A 16,310-nucleotide genomic window follows, 5' to 3' on the forward strand; every position below is an offset into this window, starting at 1 on the left:
CCACTGCCTTTTGAGGAAAAGCGTTTCTCCTCATCTCTGAATCAAATGGGCGGCACCTTATTTTTAAACAGTGACCCCTAGTTCTAGATTCTCCCACAAGAGGAAACATCCTCCCCACATCTACCCTGTGAATACCCCTCAGAATCTTATTTGTTTCAGTCAGGGTGCCTCTTGCTCTTCTAAACTCCAGCAGAAACAAGCTTCGCCTGTCCAAACTTTCCTCACCAGACAGCCCACCCATTCCAGCTATTAGGCTAGTCAACCTTCTCTGAACTGCTTCGACGCATTAACATCCTTGTATTGTCATGTGAGAGTACCTTTAAGAAATGGGTGTTTACTACTGCAGTGATGTCAGTGAGTGGGTGGAGCTGGGCTGTCTGTCAGCTTTTTACTTTCGTTTTTGAGCAGGCTGCAGGGTGTGTTTTAGTTTCGTTTTCAGTGTTGGAGCTGAAGGAAGACCAAGCAGGTGAACTGTTGTTCTCTCTGCCATCAAAAGACTATCTCTTGATCATTTGGTGAATTCAGAATTATAAATGTTTTCAGTAGTGACTTTAACCTGATGTGCTTCTGATAAAGGTTTTGTTTTTAAGTCGTATGGATGGTAAAAAGGAAAGCTTAAAAGTTTACTTAGTGTATTCTTTGGGGGTTGTATTTGAATTGATGGTTGCTAAGATGTTCACTGTACGTTTTAAAAAGGTTAACTTGAGTTCATAGAATAAACATTGTTTTGCTTTAAAAAATACTTTTCCATTTCTGCTGTACCACACCTGTAGAGTGGGCCGTGTGCTACCCATACCACAATCTATTAAAAGTTGTGGGTCAGGTGAACTCCATGATTCACTTTGGGGTTCTCTAAACCCTGGCACATAACAGTTTGCAAATTGTAATTGCACCTTGGCTGTAAAAGAAAATCCGAGTCAGTTTGCGCAGGTGAATTATAACTGTTCCAAATAAGGTAAATCAAGTGGAGAGGCAGCTGAGTTTAGAGAAAGGTTTCCTTGTGCTTCATCACTGGACAGTTGAAGGTATAACCACCAATGATGGGGAAGATGGCAAGGGATTCCCTGTGTAAAAGTCAGAAGAATAGAAAACTTGGGGGGGTGTTGAGATGGAGGAGGTCAGAAAGATTGGGAGGGGTGAACCAAGATGTACTTCGAATATGAGGATGAGACGTTAAAGTTTAAGCAGCTGAGGCAGTGAAAACTGATGTCGGTGATCGGGGATTGTTGTGATGGGTGAGTTGAATGGTATAAGAGAGGATACAGGCAGTGGAAGTTTGGGTCAACTGTAGTTTTAAGAGCGAGAGGTTTGAAAGACTGGCCAGGATAGTAGGTAAATGATCAAGGCTGCAGGCGACCTTGGCGTAGATAGCGGTTTTGGGGAAGGGTTGGAGGGTGACTTAAGTGGCCTTTACAATGGAGAGATTGGGTGAGAAGCACTGCTCAATGTCAGGTATACACCAAGGTTGTAAAGACCATGTTTCAACCTGAGTTTTTATTCATTTGTGGGAGGTGGACATTGCTGGTCAGGCTTGCATTCATTCCCCTCTCTGATTGCCCTTGAAAAGGCGGTTGTGAGCTGCCTTCTTGAACCATTACAATGCAGTGCCATTAGGGAGGGAGTTTCAAGATTTTCCACTGACAGTGAAGGAATAACAATATATTTCCAAGTCAGGATGGTGAGTGGCTTGGAGGGGAACCTCCAGGTGGTGGTGTTCCCAGGTATCTGCTGCCCTTGTCCTTCTTAGACTGTAGTGGTCATGGGTTTGGAAGATGCTGTTTAACGAGTATTGGTGGGTTCCTGCAGTGGATCTAGCAGATGGTGCACACTGTTGCCATTGTGCATCGGTGGTGGAGGGAGTGTTTGTGGACGGGGTGCTAATCCAATGGGCTGCTCGGACCTGGATGGTGTTGAACTTCTGAGTGTTGTTTGACTCCAGGCAAATGGAGAGTATTCCATCACACTCCTGACTTGTTCCTTGTAAATGGTGGACAGGCTATGGGAAGTCAGGAGGTGAGTTATTCGCCACAGGATTCCTAGCTTTTGATGTGCTATTTGTAGCCACATTATATAAATATTGCTAGTCAGGTTCAATTTCTGGCCAAATATACCACCCTCCCCCAAGGATGTTGATGGTGGCGAATTCAGTGATGTTATTAGATTATTGAATGTCAAGGAGAGATGGTTAGATTTTCTCTGGTTGGGGTTGGTCATTGCCTATGTGGCAGCAATGTTACTTCCCACTCCTCAGCCCAAGCCTGGATATTGTCCAGGTATTGTTGCATTTGGACATGGACTGCTTCAGTATCCGGGGAGTTGCGAATGGTGCTAACCATTGCGCAATCATCAGCGAACATCCCCACTTCTGATCTTCTGGTAGAAGGAAGGTCATTGATGAAGCAGCAAGGGCAGCACGGTGGTGCAGTGGTAGCTCTGCTGCCTCACGGCAGGTTCGATCCCGGCTCTGGATCACTGTCCGTGTGGAGTTTGCACATTCTCCCCGTGTTTGCGTGGGTTTCGCCCCCACAACCCAAAGATGTGCAAGGTAGGTGGATTGAACATGCTATCAGAACATGCTAAATTGCCCCTTAATTGGAAAAAATGAATTGGGTACTCTAAATTTTTTTTTTTAAAGAAGGCAGAGAGTAGCAATGGAAGGGTGCTTTTCTGATTGGAGGGCTGGGACTAGTGGTGTTCCGCAGGGATCAGTGCTGGGACCTTTGCTCTTTGTAGTATATATAAATGATTTGGAGGAAAATGTAACTAGTCTGATTAGTAAGTTTGCAGACGACATAAAGGTTAGTGGAATTGCGGATAGCGATGAGGACTGTCAGAGGATACAGCAGGATTTAGATTGTTTGGAGACTTGGGCAGATGGGGTTTAATCCGGACAAATGTGAGGTAATACATTTTGGAAGGTGTAATGCAGGTAGGGAATATACAGTGAATGGTAGAACCCTCAAGAGTATTGAAAGTCAAAGCGATCTAGGAGTACTGGTCCACAGGTCACTGAAAGGGGCAACACAAGTGGAGAAGGTAGTCAAGAAGGCATACGGCATGCTTGCCTTCATTGGCCGGGGCATTCAGTATAAAAATTGGCAAGTCATGTTGAAGCACTCTTGGAGTATAGTGTTCAATTCTGGTCGCCAGAAGGATGTGGAAGCTTTAGAGAGGGTGCAGAAGAGATTTACCAGGATGTTGCCTGGTATGGAAGGCATTGACTATGAGGAGAGGCTGAATGAACTTGGTTTGTCTCACTGGAACGAAGGAGGTTGAGGGGCGACCTGATAGAGGTCTACAAAATTATGAGCGGCATAGACAGAGTGGATGGTCAGTCTTTTTCCCAGGATAGAGGGGTCAATTACTGGGGGGCATAGGTTTAAGGTGCAAGGGGCAAGGTTTAGAGGAGATGTACGAGGCAAGTTTTTTACACATAGGGTAATGGGTACCTGGAACTCGCTGCCGGAGGAGGTGGTGGAAGCAGGGACGATAGTGACGTTTAAGGGGCATCTTGACAAATACTTGAATAGGATGAGAATAGAGGAATATGGACCACGGAAGTGTAGAAGATTGTAGTTTAGACGGGCAGCATGGTCGGCGCAGGCTTGGAGGGCCGAAGGGCCAGTTCCTGTGCTGTACTTTTTTTTGTTCTTTGGAACCAAGCCCGAGCAGTCCTACCAAGCTGAATAATGGAGGAGAGGAAATTGTGCTTGACATTGTCAAGGGCTGTAGATCAGTTGGGGCGGTTAAGAAGGTCCAATATGCCAGCGGCATGGCCTTAGCGAATGTGACTTATTGCTTTGGTTCATGCTGTTTCATTGTCAAAGCTGTGTAGATTCACCTATATGGGAAAGTAAAGGGTATTGAGAAGAATTTGGAGATTCTCGGACTAAGGTTTGGATTTTCACAGAGTTGGGATTTAAAAATGCTTGGCAGAGCCTGATTTTGGGATTTCAGACTCCATTCCTGGTGCCACCAGGATTTGCTGACGTGGGAAATGGGTGTAGGTAGCGATCCTGCCACCTGCACTCCCGACCTGGCTAGCTACACTGTGAGGGTCGGCTTCGCCTCGCACCTCACAATCTTTGTGCAATCGGGCCAGTTTCGCCATGACCCGTGACTCATGGCCTCCGAGGGGTCTTGAACCATAATCTGGGTTCTGGAACCTTCTGAAAGGCAACTTCAAAGGTTCTTTTACCCCTTTGTGCCAACTCATGCCCTCCAACCACCCTCCCGTGTCCCATTATACTGTCCACACCAATTCATCTGTGTCTGTGAGCCCAGTCCAATAAAAACATTTGTTCAACAGAGGATCCTGTTTTGACAACGGAAGGGAATTGTTGACTTTGCTCAATAGACACCTCTTAAGTGGCTATAATACAGAAAATGCTTAATAAACTCAGCAGAGCTGGTAGCATCTGTGGAGAGAGAAATAGAGTTGACGTTTCGCGTCTGTATGACTCTTCTGCAGAACTGAAGAGGGAGTTGTTCTTTCTGTGATGTGCTTTGTCAATGTTTATTTGAACAAGATTAAGAGTTGCCTCGTGTTTGAAGCCTGTGTTATTGATACTTTAATAGTCTTTCAGATTAATACTTTTATATGGTTGTAAGAACAGTATTTTTCAAAAGAACAGTTGTGAATTGGTATTTTTTTCTCTTCACGCGTGTCATTGTTATTATATGAACATATAACATAGAATTTACAGTGCAGAAGGAGCCATTCGGCCCATCGCGTCTGCACTGACCCACTTAAGCCCTCACTTCCACCCTATCCCAGTAACCCCCTCATCTAATATTTTGCCGCAGGGGTAGCTGAAACAGAAATCAATTTTTTGAGGGAAATAAGAGGACAGTACAGGTGGGTTTGGAGGGGGCAGGGCATGGGGATTAGTTGTGGATTGCTCTGCCAAAGAATCTGCAGAAGGAACCATGTTGCACAGAACCGTGGCATTCAACCCAGCATGCCTGTGCATGATGCCCACGAGCTTTTCAAATAGCCCCAATCCCCCATACTGTTTTCCTATAACTACAAAACTTTCTCCTTTTCAAGCATTTATCTCATTCTCTTTTGAAAGTTACTTTTGAATCTGCTTCCACTACCCTTTAGTGCGGTGGTTGGCAATAACTCGTATCATGGGGAATTCTCTTGACTCCAGTTGCTGTCTGTGCTTTGATTTTCTATCATTCATTTATAGATTACTGTAATAACCCTCACGAGATCCACGGGAATGACCCAATTTATCTCCCCATGAGGTTCATGAAATACCTGCTCCCCCACTGCGGGGCGGTGACCTCGCAGCTGGGGCTCCTGAATTGGGTCTGGCATGATCGGTACTCTCGGCTGGGACTTCTATGCTGTATGCCTTGTTGCGGCCTTTACTTTTGTTTACCAAATAAACCTTCTCTAGACTCCTGAAGATGTTATGAACTTACATAGAACATACAGTGCAGTAGGAGGCCATTCGGCCCATTGAGTCTGCACCGACCCACTTAAGCCCTCACTTCCACCCTATCCCCATAACCCACTAACCCCTCCTAAATGTTTTGAGTACTAAGGGCAATTTAGCATGGCCAATCCACCTAACCTGCACGTCTTTGGACTGTGGGAGGAAACCGGAGAACCCGGAGGAAACCCACGCAGACACTGGGAGAACGTGCAGACTCTGCACAGACAGTGACCCAGCGGGGAATCGAACCTGGGACACTAGCACTGTGCTACCGTGCTATCATGACATATCGAGAAGGACTTCTGATGGTGCATTGTCCATTAACCAGCTCATTCTTTTCCTTCCTTTTGCAGCTTGTACAGATTATCATCAATACAACACATCTGGAGCGATCCTGCAAGTTTCTGGAGGAGTTCATTACGAACATTACCAACGTACCTCCAGAGACCATTCATGCCACCAAGCTGTATGGTACAGCCACGTTCAAGGTAACAGCATGTCTTTGTAATGTGTGCCTGTCTCCTCCAGCTTTTGACATTTCTTATGTGTTCCATCAAGTTACTAGCAATATTGTCTAGCCGTTCAATGTAGGACAGTAATGCTCATGTTATTATGATGTGGTTGTCCTCGGGAGGGCAGTGGTGTAGTGGTATTGGTGCTGAGATAGCAATCCAGAGACACAGAGTCATTCTCTGGCAACGAGGGTTCAAATCCCGCCATGGTGAAATTTTAATTGAATTTTAAAATCTGGAATTAAAAGTCTAGTGATGACCATGAAGCCATTATCGATTGTTGTAAAAACCCTGCTAGTTCACTAATGTCCTTTCGGGAAGGAAATCTGTCGTCCTTGCCTGGTCTGATTGGCAAGTGACTCCAAATCCACAGCAATGTGGTTGACTCTTAAATGAAATGAAATGAAAATCACTTATTGTCACAAGTAGGCTTCAAATGAAGTTACTGTGAAAAGCCCCTGGTGGCCACATTCCGGCGCCTGTTCGGGGAGGCTGGTACGGGAATGCCCTCCGGGATGGGCAATAAATGCTGGCCTAGCCAGCAACGCCCATATCTCATGAACGAATAAAAAGAAAATGTTACTGTCGTGATACCATATAAAAACAGAGAATGTCAGAAATATCTATGGAGAGAGAAACAGAGTCAACATTTCAGATTGATGTCCTTTCACCTGATACATATTTCCAGTGGTTTCTATTTTAATTTCAGATTTCCAACATCTGGAATATTTTGCTTTTGCCTTAATACCATGTCGCTGCTATTGTAGTAATGCTTCACCCCTCTGGTTACTATACCACTCCCCTCAATTACCGTGGTAATACTGCAGTACTCCGATTACTCCAGCCTATTTTATCAGAATATTCTGCCACTCACTTTCTGTCAGAATACCAAGCTTCTCAGTTACTAAACTAGTACCCTTTCCCTTGGGTTAATATAGTAATGCCCTGCACTCCAGGTTATTATAGTCTTTGCTGTGCAAGGACAGGAGAGAAACTCCATCAGTAACGCCGTTGTCACATCCTCTGGGTTCAGTGGGAGGACTGTTGAACAAACGCTAGTGTCCTTCTTGATGCCAGCTCCACCAGCATTTGGGCAGAACTCGCCTGTAAAAATCAAATTTGATAGACTTGGACGGCCATTTGCTGTGGCTGGACGGCCGAAAATACATTGTGTATTTATGTATGTCCTATGTTTTTGTTTTTGTGTCATGTATGGAATGATCTGTCTGGACTGTACGCAGCACAATACCTTTCACTGTACCTCGGTACACGTGACAATAAATCAAATCCAAATCTCCCCGTCAGTGCCTGTTCTCGTAACTCGAATGGCCAGGGGAGGACCAAGTAATTACTTCACACACACGCTATGAAGCATTACTTGGAAGCACAGCAGCATTGATATGAATGAGTGTGTGGGGGCGGGGGGGTTGGGGGGGGGGGATGCCAACCTGTCCATCAAGCTGCATCACGCTCCAAGTCACAACAGCTTATTCATGGCAGAGCGGAGAGGAAATGAAATGGAAGCAGATCCTGATCTCCGGATCCCACTACCTCGTGAGACACCCTGCCCTTTGTGCCCTTCGATCTGTGCATTGAGAATCATCCTGTTCAGTCACGTGAAGACCCACAGCAGAAACTTGAGACCCTGAATAGACGCCACCCTCAAATTAGAACATAGAACATACAGTGCAGAAGGAGGCCATTCGGGCCATCGCGTGTGCACCGATCCACTTAAGCCCTCACTTCTACCCTGTCCCAGTAACCCCTCATAACCTTTTTGGTCACTAAGGGCAATTTATCATGGCCAATCCACCTAACCTGCATGTCTTTGGACTGTGGGAGGAAACCGGAGCACCCGGAGGAAACCCACGCAGACACGGGGAGAACGTGCAGATTCCACACGGACAGTGACCCAGCGGGGAATCGAACCTGGGACCCTGGCGCTGTGAAGCCACAGTGCTAACCACTTGTGCTGCCATGCCACCCCTATTGAAGAGAAGCTGACGAGAAAAAGTAAAATATTGTAGATGCTGGAAATCTGAAACGAGCATAGAAATCAATACGCAACAGGTCATCCTTTGAAAAAACATGAGACAGGTGATGATTCAGATTTAGCAGCTTTCCTCAATACTGAACGATATCCCATGCGATGGAATGTTCTCCACTTGCCTGAATGGTCTATCAACAACAACATTCTAACTCCATAATGTCCAGAACTCAATAGTCCAGTTTAACAGCACTAATGCAGTCACACCACCACTGGCAGACCATGGCTACAGTATGCACTATCCACAAGATACACTGCAGCAACTCACCAATACGTCTTTGGCAGCAATATCCAAATACACGATCTCCACCACCACCACCACCTCCAATTTCCCCTCCAAAAGGCAAACCATCCTGACTTGGAGCTCTGTCGCTGCTCCTTCACTGTTGCCGGTTCAAAGTCCTGGAACTCCCCTCTTGATGCACCTACACAACATGGACTGCAACACTTCAAAAAAGCCCTTCACCATCTTCCGAAGGGACAACCAAGGATGGTATTAAAAGTCGACCCTTACATCAATTCCTGCTTCTGGAATATTAATCTTTATCCAGCAATGTCACTGCATCGGTCTAAGATCCACCTCATCCGGGACACTAAACATGCGTCTCATCCAATACAGAGCAACTCCCTCAGTAATGCGCGGCGGCATCGACTTAAATCTTGTGCTGGCGACCTGGTTGTTCTCCTTTGTTATAAACCCCCCCAATCCCACTCTCAAATTAGCTTCAGCTCACTCTCATTAATAACTCTAATATACGTTCCGCATGAGAATTCCAGACCTAAAATATTGAATTGGAGGAAGAAAAGGATGGAAACTGGTCTTGTTCTCCTTGGAGCAAGTTAAGGACACACGTTTAAGTGTGGTGTCGAAAATTATGAAGGCTTTTGATGGAGGAAGTAAGGGGAAACTCTTCCACTGCCAGAAACATTCGGAACCAGAGAACACAGACTTGACAAAAGAATCATGTAGGGGGAGATGGGAAGATGAGATTTGTTTTTCAGCCCATGTGTTTTTGGTATCTGGAATGCACTGCCTGAGAGGGTGGTGGAAGCAGATTCAACAGCAACTTTCAAAAGCCAATAAATATTTAAAATGGAGAGCTGTGCAGGACTGTGGGGAAGAAAAGTGAGATAGTGGAACCAATCGGAGCGCTCTTTCAGAGCCAGCACAGGCCTGAGGGGCCGAGTGGCCCAATTTCTGTGTCGTAAGATTCTCTAAGCTACTGGAAACATTTCTGTGGTTGTGATTTCTGTTTTGGCACCGGCAGTCACTAGGTTGCTGTGTCCATCTGAAATATAAGCTGCCAGCCTGCAGTGTTTGACAAGAATGTGTGGGGTATTTGTATTTGTGCAGGACTGTCGACATGCTGCAGAGGAGGAGATCTACACAAAGCTGAATCAGAAGATCGACCAGTTTCTGCAGCTGGCAGACTACGACTGGATGCGAGCAGAGCACAACGGCCACGCCAGCGATTACTTAGTCGACCTCATTGCTTTCCTACGCAGTACTTTCGCCGTGTTCACACACTTACCAGTGAGTACAACCATTTACAATCTGTATTGCATGCCCTTCTTCTTTGAGGGAAAAAAAGTGTCCCTGTCTATTGACCTTCTCTCTCTCTCTCTCTCGGAAATGCTGGTCATTACTGGGGAGGTGGTCCTGCAGAGATTACCAGGCCTCTTGTACCTAAATGGCTGCTGAATCATGAAGGGCCAAGCACAGCTCTGTCCTCACCTGACATACGGCCGATTAGGTTTTTCTGAACCATAGACACTGAAGTAAAGTGAGAAACTTTACTGGGGCTGGTTTAGCACAGGGCTAAATAGCTGGCTGTTAAAGCAGACCATGGCAGGCCAGCAGCGCGGGTTCAATTCCCTTACCAGACTCCCCGAACAGGCGCCAGAATGTGGCGACTAGGGGCTTTTCACAGTAACTTCATTTGAAGCCTACTTGTGACAATAAGCGATTTTCATTTCAAACGGGGCAGCCAGTTTACACACGGTAACTAACTAGCTGTTGATTGAGAAATAAATATTGACCAGGACCATGGAGGAATAGTACCAAGGCATCTTTTACTTCGACCCAATGAGATAAATGGAGTCTTGGTTTGATATCTCAACCAATAAAGGCATCTCCACAAGTTTAGCACACTCTCCATGTTCTCTCTCATGGGAAGAATCCTTAACCGGATCTAACTCTTTACAGGCAGTCCATTCTTTCGATACAGTTTTGCCTGCAAATCTCTGATTCCAGTTTATTTGGGCCAAATCGAACCTTATGTCATTTGTTAATTATTTTTATTTTGGATTTCTCCTTGTCCTTTTCCGTACCCAACCTGAACCTTGTGCACAATGATCACTGTCTCCGAAGTGCACTGCTGACATTTGATCCACCTGGCCCGCCTCATTTCCAAGAATGTCCAGCAATGCCTCATTTCCTTTTGGTCTGGAAACATGTTACTTTAGAAAATTCTCCTGAACACACCCTAGGAACTGTTGCCCCTCTCTGCCATTTACAGTGCTGTAAACCTCTTCTCCATTCAGATAATTAAACTCGCCCGTTATAACTAGCCTATAATTCATGCACTTCTCTGTAATTTCATTCCAAATTTGTTCCTCTGCATCTTTCTAACAGGTTAATGGCCAAGAAAGCACACAGATCTGTGTAATTGTACTTTATTTGTTCTTGTACTGTAGCCAAATAGATGCTGTCCTTGACTCCTCGAGGACATCTTTTTTCTCCAGCATTATAATATTTTCCTTAATCAATACTGCCACCCACCTTTCTCCTTTCTTTCTTACCTTCTCTGAATGCTTTGTATGCAGGAATATTTAATACTCAGTCCTGCCCTTTTAGCCAGGTCTCTGTCATTGCCACAGCATCACATTTCCACGTGGCTATCTGCAACTCACCAATTCTATTTACCACACTCGTGCATTCACATAACCCTAATTTATACTTTACTACTTTCCCCCTTACCTACACCTGCTCTAGTGCTATCTGTACTCCCAACATTCACCTTGGTATTCCTCTCTAGTTTTGCCTCCTGGTTCCCACTCCCCTCCAAATTAGCTTAACCTCTCTCCAATGGCACTAGCAAATCATCCTGCAAGGAAGTTAGTCTCTGCTTTGTTTCGCTACAATTATGACTGCAGGACTACCTCCCTCTTTCTGCCTTTATTGTTGGTACCTCTCAGAATGCTCTGCAGCCATTTTATGAGATCGTTGACCCTGGCACCATGGAGGCAACATTCCATCCTGATTTCATGTCTGCAGTCACAGATGTCGCTTAACTATCCACCCTCCTTTAATAATTGCTCTTCCAGTCCCCCACCATACAGAAGAGCGAGCCATCAACCTGGCTCCGGCTGCACTCGCGAGATGAACCACCAATTTCATCAGTATTCAGAACACAAAAAGAGCCATTAATTTACTACAGCCTGTGGAACGCGAGTTGAAATAACTATGGAAATCAGTGGCTGAAACTCAGGGTTTGCATCAAATCAGTTCAGGCAAAAGAAAACCTAAAGGGAGTTGTGGAAAATCCTGGACAGAATTTACTTTTAAAAGTGAAGCAGAAGCTTTGCTTAAACTTGTCATTTTGAAAACCTGGTCTTCAATTTGGAATGCAAACCGCGAAGAGAAAGTACAATTACGAGAGAGATGATTTTAAAGTGTCTGTTTGGGAGTGGAGTTTGGAAACTCTCAGTATGGCAATCATCAGGGGGGATTTCTGAGGGGTCATCCACAAAACATTCACTTTGGGTTCAGAGTCTAGTGTGAGTGCATTTGCCCACATTCATCTTGTATGCTGAAAAGGGACTTTGTGTCAGCGAGACGGTTGCAGATCAACATTTTCATTGTGATCTGTGTTAATCCTAAAATCTGTGTGTAATTGTTAAACTGAGGGGGGATTAAAGGTGTTTTGTATCATCATTCAGTTTTGCACGTTTAATAAATGTTTTTCTTATTGTTAAAACTAATTAACGGTCTTTTGACACTTCTCCACGTTATATTGAAAACAAATAAAAGTTGTGGTCTTTTGTCCAAGGGTTCCATTCTGGGATCTTCCTAATCTGTTGTAACATCAACTGGGATCATAACAGGGGCAGACAGGAAAGTAGAGACAGGAAATGAGATCAGCCATAACCTTATTGAATGGTGAAGCAGGCTCAAATAGCCTTCCCCTCCTAAGTCCTATGTTCCGATGGTCCGACGTACTGAGGAAGATGTTGAAACAACTGTACTGGAGGAAGAGCTGCACTACATTGTCAAAGAGGGGAGGGGAGTGAGAGAGTGCTGCATTCTCCAAGGGGGAGTAGTGAAGGAGTGCTGTACTGTTGCATAGGCAGCACTGAGAGGGCGTGTTGTACTACATTGTCGAAGGGACAGCACTGAGGGTGCCACACTGGCAGAAGTGTCTTGTATTGGTGAGATTTTAAACTGATAGCCAGGGAACATTCCATGTCAGTATTCCGAGGTGAGCAGGGGGAACCCTGGCAAAAGTTTCTCCCTCAACCCAAAGTCATCAGAAACAGAGGGCGCGCTTCTCCACTCCCGTGCCGAAGTGCCCACGGCGTCGTGAACGCCGTCGAGGTTCACGATGGCGCGAAACGGCCCCGATCTCGACCGATTCAGGGCCCGAGAATGGGCTAGGATCGGGGCCGCGAGAACCTCGGGGGGGGGGGGGGGGGGGGGGGGGGGCGTGCCGCGAAGGCCGCGTCGTCACCGCGCGACGCCCAAATGCGCAGCGTTGCGTCATAAATTGCGCGATCCGCGCACAGAGGACCCGGAGGAGATGGCTGAGCCCCAAAGAGCCGCGCCGAGGTTCCGGGACACAGACCTGGACACCCTGGTGGATGAGGTGGAACAGAGAAGGGACACCCTCTGCCCAAGACGTGGGCATCGCCAGCCATCCAGCACGGTGAGGCGTGGCTGGCGGGAGCTGGGCACCGCAGTCAGTGCTGTGGGGCAGACCCCCCGGACGGGGGAGCAGTGCCGCAAGAAGCTGCACGACCTCACCCGGGCTGCCAGGGTAAGTGCCATGAGGGTGCCCCCAGGCCCCCCCCCCCCCCCCCCCCCGTGCGGCGGGGGAGGGTGGGGGGGGGAGGGTTATTGGGGCATCAGGGGCGGTGCTGGGGGGGTCAGAGGGGTTTGGGGGGGTCACGGTGCCCAACTATCTACTCGACCCACATGAGCCCCGGGACCACCCCTGGAGCGAAGCCATGGCATGCTGTCTCCTGAACCAGCAACAATGTTGTCTATATCTGCATGCCCTGATGATACCCGCCTAATGGTGATGCTTTATCCAACCCCCCCCCCCAAGGACAAGACAGCGCAACAACCAGCGTGAGCGCATGTGAACCAGAGGGGGTTCTCTGGTCCTGCACCCCCTAACTGTTCACGAGCAGAGGGCCCTGGACCTCGCTGGGGGATCCGCCACCCGGGAGGTCGCGACATGCCAGGTCGGAGGCGCAGAAGCAAGTGAGAGAACCCTGCATGTCCTCTCCACCCCCAACCTGTCATCGCCCCCCTCACACTCTGGCCACTGCACCCCCGATCCCCTCCCCCCCACACTCTGGCCACTGCACCCCCGATCTCATCCCCCCTCACACTCTGGCCACTGCACCCCCGATCCCCTCCCCCCTCACACTGTGCACCCACCACCACCATACACCCGGGCCACCGTGTCTAACGAACCCCGAATCTTTTATGTTCCCCAGGGCCATCCGCCGAACCTTCAGGGACGTCTCGCCCAGGAAACAGCGCAACGGCACCCAGGGACGCACGCCAGAGGTTGGCAGTCGGTCGGACAGGAGGGCAGACCTCACAGTCTGGGACACAGGACCGGGACGCTGAGACCTCCGGGACAGACATTAGTGAGGGGCACAGGGTGGACAGTCATGCCGAAGCCCACATCACGGCCACATACCCGCTGGATCGAACTGGAGGTCAAGACGACATGGCCCGCATGGAGCTTGCGCCGGGCCATGAGGGGGACCAGTCCACACCAAACTTCTTGACGGATGATGACCTCGAGCTTGCGGCACTGCTGTCTCCCACACCGTTCGCCATCGCAGAGACACCCACCTCGGTTGGGCAGATAAGTGATGAGGCTCCCGGGTCACAGTCTGGTGCGCACCCCACAGCCGAGCCGGTACAGCAGGTGGAATTTGGAGCAGCCGAGGGGCTGGACGGTCGGAGGGCAGCCCAGGCCCAGCAACCAGCTGCCACCCAGACGGTTCCCGGGTTCCTGGATGTAATTGACCCACCCGGACAACCGATGCGTATGGACACCCAGGGACTGAATAACGGGATGAAGGCCATCTTCCAGGACCTGCACACGCAGCTGGAGGAGTCTATCCGCGTCCAGGAGCAGGGAGTGGTGCCGCTCATCGCAGCCACCCAGGCCGACACCGCACGGGTGGCGTCCGCGGTGGAGGCAATGGGTGAAGAAGTTTCGGCCATGGGTCAGGTTCTGCAAGGCGTTGGGCTTCACGTGCACGCGTCATCCATGGCCCAGGAGTGGGCTGCCCTCTCACAGGCAGCCATCTCACAGAGCCAACACGACATTGCCGCCGCTCTCCGTGCCCTGGCTGACTCTCACCATGCCATGGCCCGGTCCCAGCAAGTGATGGCTCAGTCCCAGCAGTCGGTTGCGGAGAGCATTGGTCGCCTGGCGCACGTGATGGATGGCGTCGCGCACTCACAGGTCGAGATCGCACATACCTTGGCAGGAATGTGGCACTCCCTGGACCCCGTCTCGGCGAACATTCGGACCGTGGTCGATACCGCTGCAGGCCTCCAGGACTGGCAGCGCCAGGTGTCGGGGGTGCGATGGGGCATGTCTCCGAGCGTATCTCCGTCCCACAGTGGGGCCCGGGGGCCACCGGGCTCCCCGAGGGAGAAGGTTCTGGGGTCCGTCTCGGTAGCTCCATCAAGGGACGTCCCGGGACACTCGGCCTTCCCCCGTTCCGTCCCTGGCGCATCTGGTGGGGAGTGGGCAGGCCAGGGTGGTACCACGCCATCCAGCACGCCCGCAGAGCAGCCTGGCCCATCGAAGCCGGGCCGCCCCAGGGAACGTGTGCCGAAGGGGAGCCATGTCGAAGGGCATGATTCACAGCAGTCCACCTCCACTCCTGCTGTACCATCTGGGAACACACCTAGACGTAGTGGTAGGGCCCGTAAGGCAAAGTCGTTAGGCACATAAGTTGGCACGGGTACAGGGCACAGTCTAGTTGTAGTGGGTAGGGCACTTATGTTTACCACACGAATAAACGCACTGTTAAATTTGACTTGTAAGACTGTGTGCTATGTCCGGTGCCAGGGGGCTCGTGAGGGTGCCCGATTGGCGTAGTGGTATACGAGCCGTTCAAGGTCTGTTCCGGATGTGCTGACCCTTTCCCCCCCTGCCTCCCATAATCGGACACCGTTGTCCTCGGTACACCGACGCCAGCTACCCCACGCGGGCATGTGGTGAAATATCCGTCACGAAAGCTGTGACCACCGGAGTGCATGGCTCAGCTATAGCCATGAGTCAGACCTTGGCTGGCGAATCTGAGCACACAGCTCATCGCAGAGCGGGCTGTCATCATTCAACATGGCACTGATCACACCCGCTTACTGTGGTAGTATGTATCGCTACACTTATCCAATCATCAATGTTGTGCAATCCATAGTGCCGCAGTGGTACGGTGATGTGGAATTGGTGCCGTGAACGTGGTGCGTGGGGGGGGGGGGGGGGGGGGGGGGGCGCGCTGCGTGGTGCCCGTGTACAGGAGTGACGGTGCAAGTGGCAGTGTTCAACGAATCCCACCCCCACAGTGTGTGAACCGTGCGGCCACCAACGCGTCCCCGGCGGTGCCGTCACGCAGCCTCCTGGACGTAACGAGCACCCGGGCAGTGTCTGCGTCCTGCGCTCCTCCCCCACCCTGATGCGCCCCATCATCCTCATCCTCCGCATCCTCCTCTTCCCCATCCCCCTCGTTTGCGTTGGCTCCGGTGCCGTCGGGTCCTCCCTCCGGCTCCTCCACCAGGTCATCTCCCCTCTGCATGGCAATGTTGTGCAGCGCACAGCAGACCACAACTATGCGACCGACCCTGTCGGGCCGGTACTGCAGGGCCCCTCCAGATCGGTCCAGGCATCTGAATCGCATCTTCAGCAGCCCGAAGCACCGCTCCACCACACCCCTGGTTGCTGCATGTGCCTCGTTGTATAGGCTCTCCGCGTTGGTGTGAGGCCTCCGTATTGGCGTCAGCAGCCATGACCTCAATGGATAGCCCTTGTCGCCCAGCAACCAGCC

At 49.6% G+C, this 16,310-nt stretch overlaps 1 protein-coding gene across 3 annotated transcripts in view; it reads left to right on the forward strand.

The window, feature by feature from the left end:
- exoc6b (exocyst complex component 6B) overlaps window positions 1-16,310 on the forward strand; it is an 800,313-nt gene that overhangs the window by 579,543 nt on the left and 204,460 nt on the right. For all 3 annotated transcript variants that reach the window (XM_072497736.1, XM_072497737.1, XM_072497738.1), the window contains exons 17-18: window positions 5,801-5,935; window positions 9,361-9,540. In XM_072497736.1, the coding sequence (XP_072353837.1) occupies window positions 5,801-5,935; window positions 9,361-9,540 (315 nt within the window). The remainder of the gene's footprint in view (window positions 1-5,800; window positions 5,936-9,360; window positions 9,541-16,310) is intronic.

This window comes from Scyliorhinus torazame, chromosome 3, assembly GCF_047496885.1.
Source record: "Scyliorhinus torazame isolate Kashiwa2021f chromosome 3, sScyTor2.1, whole genome shotgun sequence".
NCBI lineage: Eukaryota > Metazoa > Chordata > Chondrichthyes > Carcharhiniformes > Scyliorhinidae > Scyliorhinus > Scyliorhinus torazame.